The sequence below is a fragment of the Macrobrachium nipponense genome, chromosome 3 (assembly GCF_015104395.2).
Source record: "Macrobrachium nipponense isolate FS-2020 chromosome 3, ASM1510439v2, whole genome shotgun sequence".
Taxonomy (NCBI): Eukaryota; Metazoa; Arthropoda; class Malacostraca; order Decapoda; family Palaemonidae; genus Macrobrachium; species Macrobrachium nipponense.
This window is the reverse complement of record NC_087202.1, coordinates 90,633,204-90,659,260: the sequence shown is the minus strand read 5'-3', so window position 1 is coordinate 90,659,260 and position 26,057 is coordinate 90,633,204. Positions and strand designations below refer to the sequence as shown.

Genomic DNA, 26,057 nt, shown 5'->3' with positions numbered 1-26,057 from the left:
TCCACGGACACGAAATCCCATGACTGGCGAAGTGTCGACTGAAGGGACCTCATTCTGAGACCGACCCTCCGGGAACCAGTTGGATGAGGGATGACAAATGGCCCAGGAGAGACCTCCAAAGAGAAACTGGCTGCGTTACGGAGGACAAAAATTCTTCGATCAGATTCAGAAGCTTGGCTATCCGTTTCTGAGCGGGAGAAGCCCTCAAAATCTGGGAATTCAAAACAATCCCCAGATAAGTCATGATCTGGCAAGGGATTAGATTGGACTTGTCGAGTTGACACGAATGCCCAACTCGACACAAAGAGACAGAACTATCTCCCTCGACCGGAGACATTTTCTCTAGAGATTCGGCCTGGACTAGCCAATCGTCCAGATAGCCGAAGCATCCTTACGTTTTAACTGATGCAGAATAGCTGAAACAGGAGCCATCAACCCGAGAAAAGACCTGTGGAGCAGTGGTGAGGCCGAAACAAAGGGTCTTGAACTGGAAAACTCCCGAGTCCCATGAAAAACCGAAGGTAAGGTCTGCTTCTTGGATGGATGGGGATTTGCAGATAAGCATCCTGCAGATCGATGGAAATCATCCAGTCCCCCCGCCTCCTGACGGATGAAAGAACAGTCTGGACCGTCTCCATCCTGAACTTGGACTTTAGAATGAACTTGTTCAAAACCGAAAGATCTATGATGGGTCGCCAGGCACCCGAGGCCTTTAGAACTACAAACATCCGAGAGTAAAACCCGGGAGAAGGAGGAGCTCGCTCTATGGGCATCCTTCTCCAAGAGGGCCGAAAGCTCCTTCTCCAAGGCTTGACCCCTGATTGAGTGAGGGGAATAACTGCTGAACTCGAGAGGGACGATTGGAAAGTGGAGGTCTGGAAACAAAAGGGATCTCGTAACCTTCCTTCAGGACCTCCACCAACCCAAGCAATCCACCGCTTTCCCTGCCAAGCTGACCAATGGCGGGAGAGACAAGCTCCTACTGCGGTCTCCAGGCGAGGTGATGACTCCTACTTCCGAAAATTCTTACGCAGAGACAAGGAAGAAGAAGAAGAAGAAGAAGGTCCTCCTGGAGGTTGAGCTCTTTCTCTGCCCTTAGAGCCACGCCAAGAACCTCTCCCGCGTTTCAAATGGGTGAGCACCAGAGGATGAAGAAGAGGCACCAGCAAGCTGAGATGTACTCTGGAAAAAAAGAGCCAGAAGGAGGTTGTTGGAGGCTGAGCAGAAGGTACAGATCTGGTCCTAAACTTACGCTTACTCCTTGAAGGAACGGGAGGAAGACCAGAGGAAAAAGCTCTTGATAAGGCCCAGTGAGCTTGGGAAGAGGCATCACCTTGATGTTCCTTCAAAACCTCAGAAAGCACAGAAATATCGAAAAGAAAATCGCCAAAAGGAGAAAGAGGACACAGACGGGTTCTCTGAATCTCCGATACAGAGGAGGGTAACTGCGACAAATACAGGTTACGCCTTAGAAAACAAGAAAGGCCTGCATTGAAGCAGCAAGCTCGTTCTGATGCACAGAAGCGATTGAAATGGATGAGCAGAATTTCTCAAAAGAGGAGCATCAGGAGGAACAAACCCGGAGTCCTTGATATACATTAAAAGCCCTCCGAGGACCCACATATTGAAGGATTTGAGCTTCTTGTAAAGAGCTCATAACAGCCTCCATAGCAATAAAATCTTCAATTGAGACAGAGACCGAAGCCTTAGAAGGCAAGGGTTGACTTGAAAGTCGGACAAAATCCGGATTTGGCTTGGGGGGTCGAGAGAATGAAGAATCATCCGCCACCTGGTAAACTCCTCTCCGGTGTCGTAGAAGAGAAGAGAGCTTCCTCTTCCCTTCCCCGATCACCTTCGAAAGTTTAGCGGCAACGTCCGCCCTCACTCTCGCGAACCTCTGGGCAAGGAAAACGTAAAATTCCTGTGACCGGGAAGGACCGTCAAGAAAAATCCTTCTGTAATACAACGAGGCGGAGGCTGCTTCTGCTCTTTAGGCCTCGCCTGAGGAAGAAAACTCAAAATTAAATCAAAAAGTTTCTTGAATTCTACATCATGACATCCATTCGAGGAACATCAATATCACACGAATCCGCGTCATCATCATCATCATCGTCAGATCCTAACTTAGAAACTTCCTCTGAAGTAAAATCCTGACGACTAGCTATCTTAGGTCTGACACTAATATCCCTCCCCCCTTCTCCTAAATAAGCGCCCTTTGGCACTGTTACGGGACTAACAGGGGACGTTGGGTAAAGATTCGTTAGGCACCTGCCCGGACCGGATCCCCCCCTAGGCCTTCGCCACGACGTGGTTCACAAGCCGGGTATCTGTCGCACCGTTACCCATGGTGCTGTCGACAGGTACCTGACGAGGAGCTGAAAATGAATCTCAAAAGTGTGTTAGACATTCTAGTAAAGGCTTCTTGAAAATTCTCTGACAGATTGTTAAACTTAGCAGAAATATCTCTATCTAGACTAAGCTGTAATTTCTTAAAATTCTGTTTCCAGGTAGTTTCCATTGCCAAAATCTTCGAATCTACATCAGAAATAACTTCACTAATTACCGGTTGTACAGGGGGCAAAGCATCAATTAATTCGGAGTCGGAGTCGTACGATACCGAAACCGAAGAGGCCAGAATCATGAGCGCCCAAGTCAAAGAATTCGTTAGATACAGTTCTAGCAATCGATTTCTTTTTCTCCTTAACCGATCTTTTACGCTGCAAGATTGTTTGACGTTTCATATAAGCAGTCATATCCTCGTCAGACCAGGCTTACATACGTCACAACGAGAAGTCAAGTCACAAACCTGTCCACGACAAGAGCTACAAATGTCATGTGGTTCATACTCTCTGCTTACTCATCCTTGTCCCACAAACCGGGCAGTTCCTGATGTTGCTGGCAAAAGGAAGCATCGTAATTTCTTGGTAATCCATTGTAGAATTGGACAGGTCAGTAGTTCCGGGTCGCGCAAAAGTTCGTAATTTAAGATAAGAACCACTACAGAAATCAAAGTTAATTCACTATTTCCGTGATGTAATGCGTGAGTGGTAATTCATATAAAGTCTCATTTAACAATAATGAAAAGCTTTAAAGGCACAAAAATGTTTAAGGAAATTTATAAAGAGTGGCCGTGATGTAAACAACACGGGCGCTCGTTAACAACTGATTTGAGGGAAGGTTTTTTTCGTATGTGTCAACGACAGTGGTTGCCAACTGGCGGACAGAATAGGAGGTAACAGGGTTGCCAATGTGGTAAATTTTGGTGCGGTTTTTGGGGATTTAGGGCTAGATAAATTATATTAAGGTAATGTTTATTAATATATTATATATATATTAGTGGTACCTCGAGATACGAAATTAATCTGTTCCGAGGCGGATTTCGTATCATGAAGTTTTCGTATATTGGACCACATTTTACATGTAAAATGGCTAATCCGTTCCAAGCCCTCCAAAAACACCCCAGGAAATTATATTTCCAGGCCTAAAACACATGTTCTAGGGTTACAACGCCGATCCGACGGAAGAAATATGACTCCAAAAAGGCAAAATACTGTACATACTTGAGTAATATTCAACTGCATGTAATGTTCAAACCCCAGTTTTTGTACTGCATATATTAGGACTTTAGCATATGTCCCTTAGCAATAAGCCTAGCCTATGTTAGCGGTTGCTACTGTAGTCTAGTCTATGATTCTGACATCTAAACCTAAGAAGCTAAAAGGTTAGAATATGCCAATAAAATGTATAAATAATCAGTATGTACTCATTTCAAATAATTATTAATTAATCATTAACTATAATACACAAAAAAAAAAAAAAAAAAAAAAAAAAAAAAAACCTTCCAATCGATTGTTTACATTCAGCTCTTACCCGTCTTACGAGTATCGACGAACGCCAAGCAATCATTTTTCCTAGCACACATAAGCCATAAATTTTCATTAGTATCTCTCTTCAACTAATGAAACTACCAAACAGTATAATAACCATTCATTTCTATTCTTTATTCTATCTTTACCTAATGGAGATAGCGAGTTAACTGACAGCTATAATGAAACATACGTATACGTAACGTAATAATAAAACAGGAGAAGAATTCTAAAAAATACGTATTTGTTGGCAGTCTGATTTATTTTATATTTTATGATATCTAATTCACAATTTTTTTATTAAATGTACTGCATGTACTCATTTCAAATAATTATTAAGTAACCATTAACTATAATAAACAAACAAAAAAAGCTTCCAAACTTCTGTTTACATCCAGCACTTACGAGTATCGAACGATCGCCAAGCAATCACTTTGCACAGTAAGCCATAAATTTTCATTATCTCTCTTCAACTACTGAAACTACCAAACAGTATAATAACCATTCATTTCTATTCTTTATTCTATCTTTACCTAATGTTTTTTTATTAAATGTATTGCATGAATAAGGATACTAAGTGAGCACTTTTACATGTTTGGTAAAGGGCTGTCATGATTCCCATTTTCTTCATCTTAGATTTTTTTTTTACAATTTTAAACTATCTCATTCATATTTTCACTGGAGTTTACTAGTTTTTTATATTTACGACCAAAAACATAAACATAATCATGGATGTAGGGCACGTATGAATGCGTCGGAGAACTAGGTACAGCCTTTGGTTTATATTGTCACATTTTTTTTTTTTTTATGCCATTCTCATCAATACTTTTACTAATTTTACCATTCGTAATTTTTCAATCCACAAGATAAACGCATGGGTATGTATGAACACACAAAACTTATTTGCTGGCCTCAGAGAGCTGGCTACAGCTTTGTTTTGGTGGTGTAACTATGCTTCTGACTTTTTCAATTTCAATATTATATTATTATCATTTTATACTTTTACTGCAATTTTCTCCTTTCTATTTTTATAACCAAAAAGATAAATGCGACTACGTGCCTAGGATATACATATCAATGCACAAACTCATTCCCTGGTTTCAGATAACTTGCTACAACTTGTTTTATCATTCATATTTTATGCTTTCCACATTCCTAAAGAATTTCATACTACCCAAAAAATGAACGCAATCAATCATGTGCCTAGCATACATACAATCACACACACTCATTTGCTGGCATCGGAAACCTTGCTAAATCTTGATTTGGTTCGCGTTGTTAAGCTAAAATTTATGTTTTTACTGTATTTTCTAGTTTCTTTTAACTTTTAAAAGCCCCAAATTAAACACAGTTATATGCATAGCTTACATGTGACAGCACAAATTCATTCTCTGGTGTCTGTGAGCTTGTTACTGCTTGTTTCGGTTCATATTGTTATGTTTATGACTTTTTATATTTATGTTATTTGCTTTCCTCATTTACATTTTTTTCGTAATTTCAAACTATTTTCAAAACCCAAAAGATAAATGCAATCCTGTCAGTAGGAGACATACTTAAGCACTAACTCATTTCGTGACACTCGAGAACTTCCTACAGCTTTTGTTTTGTGTTGCTGCACTTATAATTTTCTATTCTACGCTATTCTCATTTATATCTTTACTGCATTTGCTCATTTTTTTTACAACCCAAAAGATAAACACAACCGTGTTGTGTAGGGAATGTATGCATGCACACATATCGTGCTAACAAACAAGCAGTGTCAGGTTGGTGGTGTGACCTGACAATTTGAAACTGTGCTAGCCGAAACTAGTATAATAGTGGTGGTCGACCTGTACCTGAAATTTTTCAATACCTAACTAAACAACTTAAAGCTTTGAACCTTTTGAATTTATGCCTTCAATACCAGTCTGTTCATTTTCTGTAAGTTAAAGAATAAAAATTGTCTGTTCCAAGCATTAATTACACCCTATAATTGGTAAAAGTAGTTTATAAGCAAATTGGCTCCAATCCCAATTAGCAAGAAGATATTATATCTTTGTAATCATGCAGCAAACTTCCTAAGAATAACTACATACATAGAATATTTTGTACATTGACTACTAACTTACCTCGATAGGCAAATGTATGTTTCTGCTTTGTGGTCCAACCTTCAAGCAGTTAAGTGCTGGATACTGGAGTCTCTTATTATACTGCATTGCAAAATACTTTTGAACAGTACAATTAGTAGTCTTCTGTGTGTTAGGATCAGTAAGAGGGAAGGTCTGTCTGTCAGCTCCATATTGTGAGACATCTTGGACTTTGTATCTTCGACATTTTTCTGTGTGAGTAACTTCCACCTGTTTGGTTAAAAGGTAAGGGATATTAAAACTGCAAATAGTCAAGAAAAATTATCAGTAATCCGTCAAATACAGGAGATCCTTGGATTATGATGGAGATATGTTACTTTACTAACCAAACGTCATAACCCAATTTTCAAAGTAAGTCAGAACACACCTAAATACATAAGCACAAGCTTTAAAGTGCAAAATCAACCCCTACTGGATACAAACTCTTCACTTTCAGTATATTTCTGAATTAAGCAATATAAAGAATTAATTTGGATGACAGAAAGGTAAAAAGGTAAAATTTAGATTCAAGCAACATTAAAAAATTTATGGAGTGCATCGTAACCAAGAAATGTTGTAGGTCGAGACAATTGTAACCCAAGGATTGCCTATCCAGATCATCATTATTTGAAACTTATCATCATCCAGACACAACCAGACCTGGGATCAAGGCCCAAGTACATGAAACAGTACTTGTGTACAAGTACAAGTACTGAGAAAAAGAGCAAGTACAAGTACAGAAGATTTGCCTGAGACTTAAGTAAAAGTACATTTCAATGGATTTTCTATTATTAGTGATATGTTTGATTTAAAATCAATAGAAAATATCTAATAAAAATTCACATACAATCATCCATTGGAGAGAAAACTTGGTGTTATACTATAGCAGTCTTTATTAAAAAAAAAAATAAATAAATAAAATAAAATAAATAAATAAAAAAAAAATAATAAAAAAAAACCTCCTAAAAGGATATATACCAGAGTACCTAGTTCTCACAGTATGTCAGTAAACCTTAGCCCTAGTGCCAAAAAGAGGTGAAGTAATATTCATAGAGTTTACTGAACAAGAGATCAAAATTGTCTGCCCACAGGTTAAGGGGGCCGGCCAGAACCCTTGTATATGGGGGTATCGGGCGAAAAATGATATTGTTATTGTACAATAAAGTTTCATACATACTTACCTGGCAGACATATACTTAGCTATAGACTCCGTCGTCCCCGACAGAAATTCGAATTTCGCGGCACACGCTACAGGTGATCTACCGCCCTGCCGCTGGGTGGCAGGAATAGGAACCATTACCATTCTAGAACCAGATTTTCTCTTCCACCTGTCTCCTGAGGGGAGGCTGGGTGGGCCATTTAATCGTATATATCTGCCAGGTAAGTATGTATGAAACTTTATTGTACAATAACAATATCATTTTCATACATTCAACTTCCCTGTCAGATATATACTAAGCTGATTGGCACCTTTAGCGGAGGGTAAGAGACAGCTAATTACTGATTAGACAGGTAAACAACATACGTTGCAGGTAATAAAAATAAAAATACCCTGGTTCCTACCTGTTTTGGCAGAAGATTTCATAGCTACTGCTTAGAAGTCTGCTTCGCCTCAAGAGCCTCAGCGAGGATGTGACCTATGGCTAAGAGCTCTTGTGAGGACTGTCGATGGGGTCTTATCCACTTACTCGACAGAACCTCATGGCCTTTGTCAATGGGGTCTTATCCACTTACATGACAATACACCTATGCCTAATGGCATAATAAAGGAGTACAACACCGATCACCCGATCCTAACCGTGGATTAGCACTAAGATTGAAAGGAGTTATCCCCAACCACCTTTCAAACAACCTTAAAATTCAACACCAAATTATTTTAAAATCAAAACTAAACAAAAATTAAGGATCAGTCTTATCTCCTTTACTTAGCACTGTATCCGCTGATACATACGGACTCAGAGAGAAGCATCTCTCATATGTTACCCTTACATCCTTTAAATAATGGGAGGCAAACACCGAGTTGCACCTCCAGTACGTCGCTGCTAAGATATTTTTCATCGACATGTTCTTGTTGAAAGATATCGATGTCGCAACTGCACGTACCTCGTGCGCTTTTACTCTCAAAGTTGCAAAGGATTCACTTTTGCATTTCATGTGTGCCTCAGTAATCACGTTTCTAACGAAAAAGGCTAAGGCGTTTTTTGACATCGGTCTCTTAAGGTCCTTTAACCGCACACCAGAGACTTTGATTGCAACCTTGCAGCTGCTTCTTCCTCTGCAGGTAAAATTTTAAGGCTCTAACCGGACATAATGACCTCTCAAGTTCCTTTCCCACAAGTTGAGAAAGTCCTTTAACTTCAAAACTCCTGGGCCAAGGTCTCGAAGGATTCTCATTTTTTGCTAAAAATAAAGGCCGGAAAGATACCACTGCCGAGTCTCCTCTAAATCCCACTCTCGAGTCTAGAGCCTGCAACTCGCTGACTCTCTTGGCAGTAGCGAGAGCCATTAGAAAAATGCATTTCCTTGTAATGTCTCTGAAGGATGCTTGATGAGGAGGCTCGAACTTCTCTGATGTGAGGTACTTAAGAACCACGTCTAGGTTCCAGCTAGGGGAAAGCGAAGCTTTTGATTTTGATGTTTCAAAAGACCGTATCAGGTCATGAAGGTCTTTGTTTTCTTCTATGTTCAGGCCCCTGTTTCTCTCAGATATAGAAGAAAATCGGCAATATCGGTCACAGAGGTATCGGAGGAGGACAGCTTCTTCGCCATACACTGTCTACGGAAGACTTCCCACTTCGATTGGTAGATCCGCATGGTAGAGGATCTTCGTGCTCTTGCAGCCTTGCGAGAAAAGCCTCTCGCTCTGACGAATCTTTCGATAGTCGAAAGGCAGTCAGGGCGAGAGCGTGGATGTTTTTGTGATACCTCTCGAAGTGGGGTTGTCTGAGCAGATCTGTCCTTTCGGGAAGAGATCTGGGGAAGTCCACCATCCATTCCAGTACCTCTGTGAACCATTCTCGAGCGGATCAAAAGGGAGCGATTAGTGTCGTCCTCGTTCCTTCCGAGGACACGAACTTCCTTATCACTTCCCCCGGTATCTTGAACGGGGGAAAAGCGTACGCATCTATGCCCGACCAATCCATGAAAAGCATAGATTGCTATGGCTCTGGGATCCTCCCCTAACAAGCAGAAGTTCTCCATCCTTCTGGAGAGGAACGTCGCAAACAGGTTTATTTGAGGTTCCCCCCATAGAGACCACAGTTTCTGGCAGACTTCTGAATGAAGGGTCCATTCTGTAGGAAGGACCTGGTTCTTCCTGCTCAGTCTGTCTGCTCTTATATTCCTCCCTCCTTGAACGAATCTTGTTAGGAGTACTATTTTTCGTTCCTCTGCCCAGATTAATAGAGCTCTTGCTAACTTGTATAGGGAGTAAGAGTGCGTCCCCCCGTTTTCGGATGTATGCTAGAGCCGTGGTGTTGTCCAAGTTGACCTGGACCACCACGCCTCTGACATCCTCTTCGAAATGCCTCAAAGCCAAATGAATGGCTAGAAGCTCTTTCGCATTTATGTGCCAGGACATCTGTTGTCTCGTCCAGATGCCTGACACTTCCTTCGTACCTAGTGTTGCTCCCCATCCTGTTTCCGAGGCGTCAGAGAACAACACTAGGCGAGGGTTCTGCAGAGACAAGGACACTCCTTCGTTCTTTATCAGAGGTTTTAACCACCATCGCAAGTGGCTCTTGATATTTTGTTGTAGAGGAAAAGAATCTGCCATTTCTCCTGTCTTCCTGTTCCACATTCTCCTCAGGTAGAACTGCAAAGGTCTCATGTGCAGCCTCCCCAGAGAAACGAACTGCTCTAGCGACGAAAGGGTGCCAAGAAGACTGAGCCATTCCCTCGCTGAGCTTCGCTCTTTCTCTAGGAAGGCTGAGACCTTCTCCAATCCTAGAGCAATCCTTTCTTGGGATGGAAATGCTCGAAAACCCCGAGAATCCATCCGAATCCCCAGATAGACAGTGTCCTGGCTGGGGATCGGCTGAGATTTCTCGAGGTTCACGAGCAATCCGAGTGATTTCACTAGATCTAGAGTTGTTTCCAAGTCCTCCAAACACTGCTGTCTCGATCTCGCTCTTATGAGCCAGTCGTCCAAATAGAGTGATATTCTCACCCCCTCCAGATGTAGCCATCTTGCTACGTTCCTCATCAATGCCGTAAACACCTGAGGAGCCGTCGAGAGGCCGAAGCACAAAGCCCTGAATTGGTAAATCCTGCCCTGCACCATGAATCGAAGATATTTTCTCGATGAAGGATGCAGGGGGACGTGAAAGTAAGCGTCCTGCAGGTCGAGGGAGACCATCCAATCTCCTGGACGCAGAGCCGCAAGGACCGAGTTGGAAGTCTCCATGGAGAACTTTGTCTTCTCCACGAAGCGGTTCAATGCGCTCACGTCCAGCACAGGCCTCCACCCTCCCGAAGCTTTCGGCACTAAGAAAAGGCGATTGTAAAAGCCCCGGGAGTGAGGATCCTGCACTGTCTCGATGGCCTCCTTCTCCAACATTTGCTATACTAGACATAACAGGGATTCCCTTTTTGCAGGATCTTTGTACCTAGCTGACAGCTCCCTCGGCGTCGTCGTCAATGGAGGTCTGTCTCTGAAGGGGATGAGATATCCTTTCTTGAGTATTTCCAGAGACCAAGAATCTACTTGTCTCGAGGCCCACGTTTCTGTAAACTTCAGCAGCCTGGCCCCCACTGGTGCTTGGAGGACTGGTATCTCATTTGGTCTTCTTTGTTGCTCTAATGGAAGAAGACCTTCCTCTTCTTTCTGCTCCTCTTTTCCTAGGGGCTCGGCCTGATGAGCTCCCTCGAAAGGGCGGCTGAGTACTTCTTGACTCCCTCTTCGTGGCAGGAACAGCTGGTCTGGACTTCTTAGCTGATTGCACTAGCAAGTCCTGCGTTGCCTTCTCAGTCAGCGGGTGAGAAATATCCCTCACTAACTGAGAAGGGAAAAGCTGCTTCGAAAGAGGGGCGTATAAGAGAGACGCCCTCTGAACGGGAGAGACCGCTTTTGTTAAAAATGAGCTGAAGACAGCTCTCTTTTTGAGAATTCCTGCCCGGAAAAGGGATGCCACTTCAGCTGATCCATCTTGAACCGCCTTGTTCATACAGGCCAGCACGCTATGTAGGACTTCGGGTTCCAAGAAATCGGGGTCTTGCGTCTTCTTGGCCAAAGTCCCAAGGGACCAGTCTAGGAAGTTAACAACTTCCAAGACATGGAATACTCCCTTGAGGAGATGGTCCATTTCCGACATAGTCCAGTTTGTTTTCGCAGATGGAAGCACATGTCTTCTTGACGAGTGCACTAATGTCAAGAAGTCTGCGTCTGCAGAAGCAGGGAGAGCGAGTCCCATTGCTTCTCCTGTGTTATACCAAATCCCTCTCCTTCCCGATAGTCTGGAAGGGGGACAGGTAAACACAGTCTTCCCCGCCTCCTCTCTGGATTTTAGCCAATTCCCGAAGGCATGCAAAGCCCTCTTCATTGAGATGGTAGGTTGCATCTTCAAAAAAAGAGGATGACTTTGAAGTCCTCGTACTTGAGAATAAAGACCGAGGAGAAGGAGGGGCAGCAGGACTCAGAGACTCTCCAAACTCTTTCAATAAGAGGGCTGCTAAGGTCTTAGTCTGAAAGACCTGCCCCCCTATTTGCTTCCGAGTCTGACACATCTTCCATATCCTGACCAGTCACATTAGGAGAAGAATGAGCAACCGGAGGAGGACTCCTCTCTAAGCGAGGTGAGGGGCTCTTAGCAGTACCGACTCTAACCTGACAAGGGCTACGGCTGCCTGTGCGACGTCTTGAGTCCCTGCCAGGAGAAGGCCGATTTTGCAATTTGCCCTTACTTACATTAAGACTGTCCTGATAAGGACGACGGCCGCCTGTGCGACAACTAGCGTCCCTATCAGGAGAAGGTCTTGAATGCGCCAAACCTCTCACAGAATCAGCCACATCCTGACAAGGGCTACGGCCGCCTGTGCGACATCTCGAGCCCCTGTCAGGCGAAAACTGATCCTGCGAAAAGTCCCAAAGAGGAGCCTCCCGGTCAACTTCTAACTCCATGTCAGATAAAGATGGATACCCTGGTTCATGGCGCCTGGATGATGTATCATTCCTGTATAGTTTATTGCGGTTGGTAGGCGGCTCAGGCGCCAGGCAGGAGCCTCAAGCGCCTCAGGCGCCTGGCGCTTGGTAGGAGTCTCAGGCGCCTCATGCGCCTTTCTGTATTTATGAATAATGGTTGGATCCTCTCGCCTCGTAGGCGTTTTGCACCTGGCGCCTGGCTGGCACCTCGTCTGAGCTGTCAGAGACTTCTACTGGACGGGATTTTTTAACTGGAAGGAAGCAGTATTTTCTCTGAGGAAGATTCTTCTTCAATACTCCAACCAACGAAGATATCTGCTGTTGCATTTCTTTTAGGATCTTCATAGCAGCGTCTTCTTTCTCCGTATCCGATCTAGGGGAAGGAGGATTTGATGAATAGTTCTCTTTACTCTTCTTTTCCGGTGGATAGTCTTCCGTAAAATGTTCCAGGCTAGAATCCAAAGCTAGCGAATTCCATGATCTTTTAGAAGGTCTTGACAGCTTGTCAGAACTCCATCCTTTCTTTGAAGAAGAATCGGATGACGAAAAACAGTTTCAGGATGCCTTTCCAACGGCTATCCTTGGCAGTCTGGGACGCTACTACAGATCCTGCCGAGGGGACGCCTGACCGGTGGGGATTCTCTGAAACCTCCGTACGGCTTTCGACATTCCTTCTCCTCTGGGCTTGGGAGCTTGGAAGAGGTCTAGACCTGGGAGCGAGACAGAGCCGATCAGACGCACCCTCCACTTCACTGGGAACACTTTCACTTTGCTTCCTTCTAAATCCTTCAATTTGCTTTCCATCTTCAAAAGGGAAGCCTTCAAATTTGCAATTTCCAATGCCAAACTTGCAGAATCTGATAATTGAGGAGGTAATGCTGTATGGGAGGAAGCAATTACATTAAGAGATAGGTACTAGACTACTAACTGGCTCGTTAGAGACTGACCTACTCAGGCTTTTGGAAGAGGCTTTTCTAGCCCTATCCCTTTCCAATTTTCTCAAATATGAGTTAAGAACCTTCCATTCTTCCTCATTTAAATTCTTACATTCATCACATGTATTAGATTGTGAACATTCATTCCCTCTACATCTTTCACAAGTAGTGTGAGGGTCTACTGAAGCTTTCGGTAGTCTCACACTACAACTTTCATCCACACACACTCTGAACAAAAAACTAGTGTCAGACATTCTAAGAAAAATCCAAATCCAAATTCAAAAAACCGTCCACAAAAGCGTATGCCAGGCCAGAGATCCAATACGTCACCTAAATTATCAGTCTAGAAGATCAACAGCGATGACGACAGAGAAAATCTGGTTCTAGAACAGTAATGGTTCCTATTCCTGCCACCCAGCGGCAGTGCGGTAGATCACCTGACCTACCTGTAGCGTGTGCCGCGAAATTCGAATTTCTGTCGGGGACGACGGAGTCTATAGCTAAGTATATATCTGACAGGGAAGTTGAATGTATGAAAATGCAAAGTCATGAAAAAAAATTCATTGAGCTTCATATGGCAATTGAGAATACTACGTATACGAAACATTTCGTCAAAATTCCTCTTACTTTTGTAGTTACAGGGTAATTAGTAAACATAACTTAATAAGCCTAAAACATTCATCCGTACAAGAAAATGCAATATTTCTTCTGTTATTGTAAATTTTGATAATTATTGTCAAAGAAATTGTGAGAAATAGCATCTGCAGTGATTCCATGAGTTGCAGAGGGGACTCGGGGAGTATCCCATGATTCAGTGTGAGCACATACTTCAAGTAGTCTACACGTTCGAATTTCTTCTCTGACATTCGCTTGCTTTTACATTGTGTTTATGTTTCGGCAAGAATTTCATCATGCCAATGAGGAAAAGACAAGGAAAACATCTCGCTAACATGAAGACGAAAAAAATTCGCTCTAATATGATTACAGAATATCATAATATATGTGATATTAGCGTAGTTAGTGAAGAGAGAGAGAGAGAGAGAGAGAGAAGAGAGAGAGAGAGAGAGAGAGAGAGAGAGAGAGAGAGAGAGAGAGAGAGGGAGGGTTGCGTAGTAAGTAAACGGCCCCCGTCTTGCCTGAAGCACACGTCACACTGTCCCCCAGGCTACAATCTTTGAGCAAAGGGATCTTAATTTATGATAACATAGTTTTGGTTTATTAATACCCAAAAAGGAATATGAAATTCATAATACTGTAATCATGATTTATTAACATTGTCTTTATAAAATGAGAGTACAACTTCGAATTTCACCTCTTGACCTTCTCTTGCATTTATGTTTGCTTATCTTTGTTTCGGCAAAGAATTTCATCATGCCAAAACGGAAAATACTAGGAAAACATCTAGCTAACATACAGAAGAAGAAAATTCGCTGTAATAAGTAGAGTTAGTAAAGGAGAGAGAGAGAGTTGCGTTGGAAGGAGTGCCCCGTCTTGCCTGACGCAGTGCCCCAAGTTACTATATATGAGCAAAGGGATCATCATTTATGATTAAATTATGATAAACAAAATAGTTTTGGTTTATAATTACACAAAAAAGAAATATACATTCATAATAATCATTATTTATTAACATTGTCGTTATAAAAATACGAAGAAAAAATTTGAACGCCTGTATCTCAAAACTATACTTATTGACCTTCAAAATCTATCTTCTCACTTAGTTTTAAAGATATAACATTGGAATTTGGTATATAACTCAGAAAGACAGAATAGAACAACCAAATGAAGCCCTTTTTTCCAATTTTTGTTTCTTCTTTTTTTTTATAAATTTTATTTTCCTAATATAGGGTTTATATTTTACCATAATGAAAAATTCATATCTAGCAAAAAAATGACTTTTTGAAAAAAAACTCCTCATTCGATTGGAGGTCTACATCAGGTCTATATATGGTAGTAATCACAGGTCTTAATATTAAATATCAAGGGAGGAGATAGAATTTGAAAAATGGTTATTTTCGGGATAAATCGCCCTGGCGTCACAAAACCGAAGGTCAGAGGCGAAAACCATATGCAGTTTGGAGATGTCCCAAGTCACCTTATTAAGTGGTATGAATATCAAAGTCCTGTCCTTAAAGGAATGGCATTAGCCGGCCGGCCCCCTTGAGGTAATAAATTTTTTTTTTTTTTTAATTTAAGTTTACACTGCTACTCTTAATACTGTAATACAAACTAGATTTCCACCGCAAATAAAAAAAATTGTGATACTGTTCAGAATAATTTATACAAAATTATGTTTTTCGGAAGTTCTAAACAAAATTATATTTCTCTTTCTCTGATACGATTACTAGTTATCCATTATCTACTAGCAGGGTTTATCATTTACAAACTTCACAGACTCGAAACTTGTTAGTAAGACGACATATAACCAGGCAAAATAGTTTTCCTGTAATACTGAACACCCTTTCAATTAGGGCAGAAGCAATAGTGAATGATAGGTACTTTTATGCCATCTTGGCAAGAGTTGGAAATGTTTCACTGAGCACATCTCTCTCTTCTGAAATGCATGGCTGACTCAGGTATCATTGGTTGAACTATGTAGGTCGTAGTGTAACTTGTCTTTGGTCTGTGGCAAGATCCATGCTTGCACGACCTGTAATATCATTGGACATAAACTGGGCTACAATTATGTCAAGAGGACGTAAGACTCACCTTTTCCTCTTCTTCAGAACACAACTCTAATTTAAATCTTGCATCAGAATGGTTGCCATTTGATATATTTTCCATTCTCCATAACCTCTTCAGTCCAAATACCAAACCACTGTTATACTTAAATTGCACTGTCTCTAAGTGAAACTTGAGCCTGTGCACACATAGAATGAATGGGCTAAAGGACACAGAATTCTGTCTTTGGCCACAGTTAGTGGCCTCCTCAAATGGCTCAATCATTTCTAACATGTCATTAACCCTTAAACGCCGAAGCGGTAAAATAAAAATTGTCTCCCATGTGCCGGAGGTGTTTCGAAGTGAGCGCGGAAGCGGAAAAAATATTTTTTTCAAAAAATTACAGCGCGCTTAGTTTTCAAGATTAAGAGTTCATTTTTGGCTCCTTTTTTTGTCATTGGCTGAAGTTTAGTATGCAACCATCAGAAATAAAAAATTATCATTATCAATATATAAAATAATGCGATATATGATACGCAAAAATAAAATTTCATATTAATGTATTCAAATTGCTCTGTGGGCAAAAAGGTTGAAGGTAACAAGTTACTTTTTTTGTTGTAATGTACACTAAATTGCAATCATTTTGGTATATAACACATTGTAAAATGATAAAATCAAACACAGAGAAAATATTATCACAAAATAATGCATGAATTCGTAACGCGCGACGTAAACAAATATTTTTTTCAAAAATTCACTATAAATCTAAATATTGTCCTAGAGACTTCCAATTTCTTTCAAAATGAAGACAAATGATTGAATATTACTATACTGTAAGAGTATTAGCTTACAATTGCAGTTTTTGACCATATCTGACGAGTTAAAGTTGACCAAATGTCAAATTTTTTATATATATTTTTTTTATATGCAATTTTTTCAGAAATTAGAAAAGCTACAAACTTCAAATATTTTTAGTTTTATTCAACATGAAATTGCACACATTTTCATATATAAAACTCTATGAAACGCCTAATATGAAACGGAGCAAATATTCCAAGAATGGGACGTACCCATTTTGGAGATTTGTGGCGGAGAATCCGCGCGCGGAGGGAAGGAAAGATTTTTTTTAAATTCACCATAAATCTAAATATTGTGCTAGAGACTTCGAATTTGTTTCAAGATGAAGATAAATGACTGAATATTACTAGACTGTAAGAGTTTTAGCTTACAATTGCGTTTTTCGACCATTTCGGTAGAGTCAAAGTTGACCGAACGTGGCTTTTTTTCTATTTATCGTGATTTATATGCAAATATTTCAAAAATGAGAAAAACTACAACCTTCAATTACTTTTTGTTGTATTCTACATGAAATTGCGCACATTTTCATATATAAAACTTTATATAATGGCTAATTTAAAATGGTGCAAACATTACCACAATCGCACGTATGATTTTTTCGGAAGAGTTACTGCGCGGACGTAAAGAAAATGTTATTTTTTTCATAAATTCACCATAAATGGAAATATTGTGCTAGAGACTTCCCATTTGTTGCAAAATGAAGGTAAATGATTGAATATTACTAGAATATAAGAGTTTTAGCTTACAATTGCATTTTTCGACCATTTCGGTGGAGTTAAAGTTGACCGAAGGTTGAAAATGTCACTTTTCTTTTTTTTATATGAAAATATTTCAAAACTGATAAAAGCTACAACCATGGGTTGTTTTTAGTTGTATTGTGCATGAAATTGTGCACATTTCCATATATAAAACTTTATGTAACGGGTAATTTTAAAATGGTGCAAAAATTACCACAATCGCATGTATGATTTTTTTCGGAAGAGTTACCGCGCGGACATAAGGAAAAAGTTTTTTCATAAATTCACCATAAATCGAAATATTGTGCTAGAGACTTCCAATTAGTTGCAAAATTAAGGTAAATGATTGAATATTACTAGAATATAAGAGTTTTAGCTTACAATTGCATTTTTCAACCATTTCGGTAGAGTCAAAGTTGACAGGAGGTTGAAATTTTGGCAATCGTTATTTATATGAAAATATCTCAAAACTGATCAAAGCTACAATCATGAGTATTTTTTGGTTGTATTCTACATAAAAATGCACACATTTTCATATATAATATTCCACGTAACGGCTAATTTAAAATGGTACAAAAATTATGTCAAAGTGACGAAATAATTTCCGAGATGTGTCACAGATACTTTTTAGTGCAGCAAGAAAGAAATTCGCGCTTGCGCGCCTGCGTAACGATTGTAAACAAAACAACACCTTGATCCGTGAACTCCCAGCATCCCCCAAAGGCGCGTGATTCAAGAGTTTTCGGCGGTGGTAGGCCTAAAAGTATTTTTTTCTGCAAATTTTAAAAAAACTTTTGTATGTCGACATAAAATACGTCCAGTCGGCACCTGAGAGACAAAAAATGTCGACGTAAAATACGTCCAGTCGGCGTTTAAGGGTTAAGAACATTTTGGTCATAAGCACCAAGCTTTGGTGCACCACCCAAACTGTACAGCTTTTCTTCTGGTACTCTCAAAATATATCTGATTATCTTTAACTTTGAAATCCAAGAAGTAGCACAACCTGATTCTGATTTTCTTTCTCCTTCCAAAACATCTGTTGGTTTTGTTGATTTATCCAACAAGAAACCTTGATGTTTTGCTCAGTGTATCATTTAATTGTCCTTCTTTCAAAGCCATCTTTCATGACCAGTTGCAATGTATGTGCAAAGCAGGTAATCATGCTCAGCTGGTAAAACTTCCAACTGTTCAGCAGAATCAGAACCACTACCATCCAAATCATTGAGCTCCTCTTTTTCTTCTTCAGTGTCATTATTTGCTTCTGAGATAGCATCAGGAAACCCTAGCCCCATTTGGCAGAGTCTTTAGGTGATGCCATAACGGCACTAACACAGATATGCATGACGGCTGCCAAAAGACTAAACTACTGTACTACAGAAGTGATCGTGCTTCCCGCAGATACAGACAGGAAGTGAACAAGTTGTCTCAGGTTCATTCTTGAATTGATTGCACAATAACTGACTGATATTCTGTTGGTAAACAACAGTAGATGTTAAACCAATTAAATTAAGCATTGTATATCCTAATTATTGACTTATATAATTCATTATAACAAAAAATCCACATACAGTCAAGTTACTGTCACTACTAGTGCAGCTTTCGTTATATGATTATTTATACGATACAGCCTAAAAAGTATGTAATGTACTTCAAAAGTACTTAGAAGTACTAGATTTTAAAAATATTTTTTGGCCAAGTACAAGCACATTGAATTTTAAAATCTCAAGTACAAGTACTAAAAATTTCATACTTAAGGCCAAGGCCAAGTCCAAGTACAAGTGCTTGTACCCATGCCTGCTTCACAATCATTATTACCTTTTTTAACGGTAATGTATTAAGCTAACTTTTAAATGAAATTACAGAAACTTCAATATCATTTTAAAGTCAGCTTAATACTTTTATAAAGACAAATTTTCTCTTTCTCTCTTTCATTTGTAGTTAGCAGTAGATAATTTTTCATTTATCTATTTTTACCATTACCGTCTAGAACTGTAAATGCACCATTCTAAAAAATAACCAAGCATTGTAATAGTCCAAATAAAAAGCACTGTTTGTTCCTGAACAGGAATTTCAGAATAGACGCAGAACAAAGAATTTCTTTAGGAATTTCAGAACAGAGACAGAATAAAGAATTTCTTTAGGAATTTCAGAACACACACAGAATAAAGAATTTCTTAAAAACAGGTTGTGTAGACTACTAGAAATAGATCAGTCAGAAGGGGGGAAAGATGAGAGAAATAATACATATGTAATCTTCAGTCCCATATCTTTACCATTTATTTCACTTTTTAAGGGTAATGTATTAAGCTAACTTTTCAATGAAATTACTGTACAGGCAGTCCCTGGTTATCAGTGGAGGTTCTGTCCCCACAGCTTGATAATAATTGAAAATTGCAGACAACAGATTTTATCAGTGCCTATAACCAGGAATCAATACATTTCAGCGTTGAAAATCGCACTTCTTTTTTTTGCACTAGACAATCCCCATGAAATTGGATCACTGATAACTGGGGACTGCCTGTAACTTTAATTTCATTTAGAAGTTAACTTAATACTTATGGTGCATGACTAGGGTCACATTAAGTGTCCAAACTCTAGAAGTAAGCATTATAAGCATTTTTAGAGACTAGGTGAAAATTGCCCTTGCACGAGGGGATTTGGAGCCTAACCTACTGTGCATACTCGTATATAGTTCAAGATATATTTTCAGTACATTACACTGGGAAAAGCTTTCTATACCTGCCTTAGCTTTGGCAGATACCACTGATAATGTACAAAATATCTGAATTAGCTTTCAACTAATAAATAAGCCTAGAAGCAAAAGTCCATTGGGTTAAATGTGAATATTCATACAATAATTAGGCTTACCAACCTCTTACAAACAATAACCACTTACTACTGCATGCAAGGCACAGGCATACATAAACAAGTACCGACATAAACAATCAAATCAAGAGACAACCATGCAGACATCAGTTACCATAACTTCAACATTATTCTTAAGGGTTGCGTTACAGTTATCGATTTGAAAATGTACTGCTAGTTTTCAAAGGTAATTTCCTTACATAAAAATAAAACAATTCTTTTTCCACGCTTCAAGCAAGGGAGAGGAATGTGTAATGAAAATAAACCACTAAACTTATGGCTGTAGCTGTGGCTGAAGAAATGAAGAATGTGCAGGCCACAAAACATTTTGGAAGAGGCAAAAGCAGCGTCCAATACTAGCTAAATCACACCTTTACTTCATTTAATTTACTCCATTTATAACTTTGCATTTATAACTAAAGTAAGTTACATTTTGAAATGCAGCTTTGATGATAAAAAAATTAAATAATTAAGCTTCTCTGAAATGCATTTTATTCAGCAACTAATGGCTGTTATGACGAAGGAAAATGCAATCAGCATATGATTTTAAGAATGTAAACAATACCAGAATGCAAAGGGTGCCTGGTTGCTATGTTCATAAATCATAATTTGATAATAATATGGCAATACAGCATGAAATATAATTGCATACTGTACATAGAACAATTTTCTTAAAATCATCATTATTCTTAGTAATACAACTATATCTGACTTTTGCAAATGGACATCTTTCATGGTTAGCATCGTGGCATGCCACTCAGATGTCGCAAGTTTGGATCTCCCACAGGTGGATAAAAAAATCACTGAATCTGTATCATGACAAGTTACTGAAGGAATGTGGGGTCTGCAATGGGAGTTGAGTTAACCTCCATTCTTTGGAAGCTTGAAATTCAAGTCAATGGCCTGTGTGCTTGTCCCATGTTTCATCTTCTGAAACAAACATACAGTTGACCATGCTTATTCATGGTTCGGCATTCACGGCTTCACTTTATTCATGGATTTTTCTGTGGAATGCATCTCCAAATTATTTGTGGATTTTTGCATAAAGCAACATTCACTAATTACAGTATTCTCGTATTATTTTCATGACTTAATACTTATATGATAAAAATATCAAAAAAGGCAGTTATAATCATATTTTGGTGTTTGAACTATTAAAGTAGGAAGTTGTAAGCCTTTTCAGAACAGGATCAGTTAACCTTGGGTTTTTCCTTGGACTACTTCTCAGTCTATATTGCTGATATTCAGTCTATATTGCTGATATGAACTGCAGCATCGTGGGCTTGCCCATGTTACTACATGATGTTTATCAGTGGGCTAAGCCTCGGCCGCAGTCCGATAATCACAAAAATACATGAACAGATTCACTTTATGATATTAACTGACAATAAAGGTAATAAAACTATTCTCACCTTATATATTATTGGCATATCTTCATAATAAATAGCCTATTCATGGAATAATTCCACATCATTGACATCAACTTATACTTTGAGTTACCAGCAACAAAATTTAACCATATTAATAGTAATATTAATAGTAGTAGTGTAATTACATTAGTAATAACATTTAGGAAAACATTAATTTTTAATTCGAACTTCATTATTGTTTTGGTAGTACATAATTAACTTCTCCAAACAATGCAGTCATACAAACGATAATTGTCATAGATTATTGTAATGTTTGCAATCTGTGACGAAGTGTAAACATAATGTAACCATTTTTACCTTATATATTATTGGCATAGCTTCATAATAAAATGCGTCTTATATATTAACCCTCTTACGCCAAAAGGGTATAATAAAAATCGTCTCCCTTATGCCAAGGCTGTCTCGGAGTGAGCGCCGAAGCGGAAAAAATATTTTTTTCAAAAAATCACAACGCGCTTAGTTTTCAAGATTAAGAGTTCATTTTTGGCTCCTTTTTTTGCCATTGCCTGAAGTTTAGCATGCAACCATCAGAAATAAAAAAAAATCATTATCATATATAAATAATGCGATATATGATAGTGCAAAAAAATTTCATACATAATTGTATTCAAATCGCGCTGTGAGCAAAAAGGTTAAAGCTAACAAGTTAATTTTGTTTTTGTTGTATTGTACACTAAATTGCAATCATTTTGGTATATAAGACATTGTAAAACGATCAAAGCAACACAGAGAAAATATCATCACAAAATGATGCATGAATTCGTAACGTGCGGACATAAAAAAATGTTTTTTTCAAAAATTCACCATAAATCTTAATACTGTTCTAGAGACTTCCAATTTGTTTCAAAATAAAGATAAATGATTGAATATTACTATACTGTAAGAGTTTTAGCTTACATTGCAATTTTCGACCATTTCAGGCGAGTTAAATTTGATCGAATGTCAAATTTTTTAAAAATATTTTATTTATATGCAAATATTTCAAAAATTAGAAAAGCTACAATCTTCAATTATTTTTAGTTGTATTCTAAATGAAATTGCGCACATTTTCATATATAAAACTCTATGAAACGCCTAACATGAAATGGAGCAAATATAACGAGAATGCGACGTACGCATTTCAGAGATTTGCGGCAGAGAATCCACGCACGGAGGGAAGGAAAGTTTTTTTTTTTTTAAATTTACCATAAATCTAAATATTGTGCTAGAGACTTCGAATTTGTTTCAAATTGAAGATAAATGACTGAATATTACTAGACTGTAAGAGTTTTAGCTTACAATTGTGTTTTTTTACTATTTCGGTAGAGTCAAAGTTGGCTGAACGTGGTTTTTTTTCTATTTATCATGATTTATATGCAAATATTTCAATAATGAGAAAAGCTACAACCTTCAACCATTTTTAGTTGTGTTTTACATGAAATTGCGCACATTTTCATATATAAAACTTTATGTAACGGCTAATTTAAAATGGTGCAAACATTACAACAATCGCATGAAAAAATTTGATTTTTTTCGGAAGAGTTACCGCGCGGACATAAGGAATTTTTTTTTTTTTCATAAATTCACCATAAATCGAAATATTGTGCTAGAGACTTCCAATTTGTTGCAAAATGAAGGTAAATGATTGAATATTACTAGAATATAAGAGTTTTAGCTTACAATTGCGTTTTTTGACCATTTCGGTAGAGTCAAAGTTGAACAAAGGTTGAAATTTTGGCACTTATTGTTATTTATAAGGAAATATTTCAAAACTGATAAAAGCTACAACCATGGGTTGTTTTTAATTGTATTGTGCATGAAATTGCGCACATTTCCACATATAAAACTTTATGTAACAGCAAATTTTAAAAAGTGCAAACATTACGACAATCACACAAAAAAATTTATCGGAAGTTACCGCGCAGACGTAAGGAAAAAGTTTTTTTCATAAATTCACCATAAATCAAAATATTGTGCTAGAGACGTCCAATTTGTTGTAAAATGAAGGTAAATGATTGAATATTACTAGAATATAAGAGTTTTAGCTTACAATTGCGTTTTTCTACCATTTCGGTATAGTTAAAGTTGACCGAAGGTTGAAATTTTGGCACATCATTATTTATATGAAAATATCTCAAAACTGATAAAAGCTACAATCATGAGTATTTTTTTTTTGTATTCTACATAAAATTGTGCAAATTTTCATATATAATACTCCATGCAACGGCTAATTTAAAATGGTGCAAAAATTATGTCAAAGTGATGACATAATTTCGGAGATGTGTCACCGATACTTTTTAGTGCACAAGAAAGAAATTCACGCTTGCGCGACTGCGTAACGATTGTAAACAAAACAACGCCTTGATCCGTGAGCTCCCAGCATCCCCCAAGGCGCGTGATTCAAAAGTTTTCGGCTGGTAGGCCTATAAGTATTTTTCCGCAAATTTTTAAAAAAGCTTTTTTATGTCGACGTTTAATACGTCCAATCGGCACTCGGGAGACAATTTATCTCGACGTTTAATACGTCCAATTGGCGTAAGAGAGTTAATGGCATATATTCATAATAAAAAGCCTCTTCAAGGAATAATTTCTTGGCGAAAGCATTTTTCAAGACAAAAATACACTTTACAAGTTTACAGTATGCACTGATTACTTTATTTTGATGTGAATACATTAATATTGAAGTATGGTTCTGTAATCAGTACAGTAATTTTTTTGTCATAAATGTATTTTCATTCACAAAAAAAATATGTATGATCACTGTGACATCACCAATCACCAATTTACAGTCTCGTTCGTACGTACGTACTGTGTTTACACAACGTGATAGTGGTTACACCATTCTACATGCTACCCATGTATTTTACATACGTATGCTCTAAACTATCATATATAAAACTCTATGAAATGCCTAATATGAAATGGAGCAAATATAACGAGAATGTGACGTACGCATTTCAGAGATTTGCAGCAGAGAATCCACGCACGGAGGGAAGGAAAGTTTTTTTTAAATTTACCATAAATCTAAATATTGTGCTAGAGACTTCGAATTTGTTTCAAATTGAAGATAAATGACTGAATATTACTAGACTGTAAGAGTTTTAGCTTACAATTGTGTTTTTCGACTATTTCGGTAGAGTCAAAGTTGACCGAACGTGGTTTTTTTTCTATTTATTGTGATTTATATGCAAATATTTCAAAAATGAGAAAAGCTACAACCTTCAATCATTTTTAGTTGTGTTCTACATGAAATTCCGCACATTTTCATATGTAAAATTTTATGTAACGGCCAATTTAAAATGGTGCAAACATTACGACAATCGCATGAAAACATTTATGATTTTTTTCGGAAGAGTTACCGCGCGGACATAAGGATTTTTTTTTTTCATAAATTCACCATAAACCGAAATATTGTGCTAGAGACTTCCAATTTGTTGCAAAATGAAGGTAAATGATTGAATATTACTAGAATATAAGAGTTTTAGCTTACAATTGCGTTTTTCGACCATTTCGGTAGAGTCAAAGTCGACCGAAGGTTGAAATTTTGGCACTTATCGTTATTTATATGAAAATCTCAAAACTGATATAAGCTACAATCATGAGTATTTTTTCGTTGTATTCTACATGAAATTGCGCAAATTTTCATATATAATACTCCATGCAAAGGCTAATTTAAAATGGTGCAAAAATTATGTCAAAGTGATGACATAATTTCCGAGATGTGTCACTGATACTTTTTAGTGCAACAAGAAAGAAATTCACAGTTGCGCGCCTGCGTAACGATTGTAAACAAAACAACGCCTTGATCTGTGAGCTCCCAGCACCCCCAAAGCCGCGTGATTCAAAAGTTTTCCGCTGGTAGGCCTATAAGTATTTTTCCGCAAATTTTTGAAAAAGCTTTTTTATGTCGACGTTTAATACGTCCAATCGGCACTCGGGAGACAATTTATCTCGACGTTTAATACGTCCAATTGGCGTAAGAGGGTTAATGGCATATATTCATAATAAAAAGCCTCTTCAAGGAATAATTTCTTGGCGAAAGCATTTTTCAAGACAAAAATACACTTTACAAGTTTACAGTATGCACTGATTACTTTATTTTGATGTGAATACATTAATATTGAAGTATGGTACTGTAATCAATACAGTAATTTTTTTGTCATAAATGTATTTTCATTCACAAAAAAATATGTATGATCACTGTGACATCACCAATCACCAATTTACAGTCTCGTTTGTACGTACGTACTGTGTTTACGCAACGTGATAGTGGTTACACCATTTTACATACTACCCATGTATTTTACATACGTATTGCTCTAAACTATCATAAAATATTTTACTCACTTATTTGTGTGGAAAATTAATGAAATCTTGAATTTTTTCATAGAAAAAGATTCACTAATTACTGTATTTTCATCTTAATTTCATGACTAAATATATTTTTAAGATAAAAATCATTTAGTACTGGTTTTCAAATAA

The 26,057-nt window shown here is 38.1% G+C and overlaps 1 protein-coding gene across 1 annotated transcript in view; it reads right to left on the bottom strand.

Annotated features, from left to right (window-relative positions):
* Positions 1 to 26,057, bottom strand: part of LOC135221883 (protein argonaute-2-like) — a 285,753-nt gene that overhangs the window by 141,680 nt on the left and 118,016 nt on the right. The window contains exon 7 of the mRNA XM_064259840.1: positions 5,975 to 6,202. Coding sequence (XP_064115910.1) covers positions 5,975 to 6,202 — 228 coding nt within the window. The remainder of the gene's footprint in view (positions 1 to 5,974; positions 6,203 to 26,057) is intronic.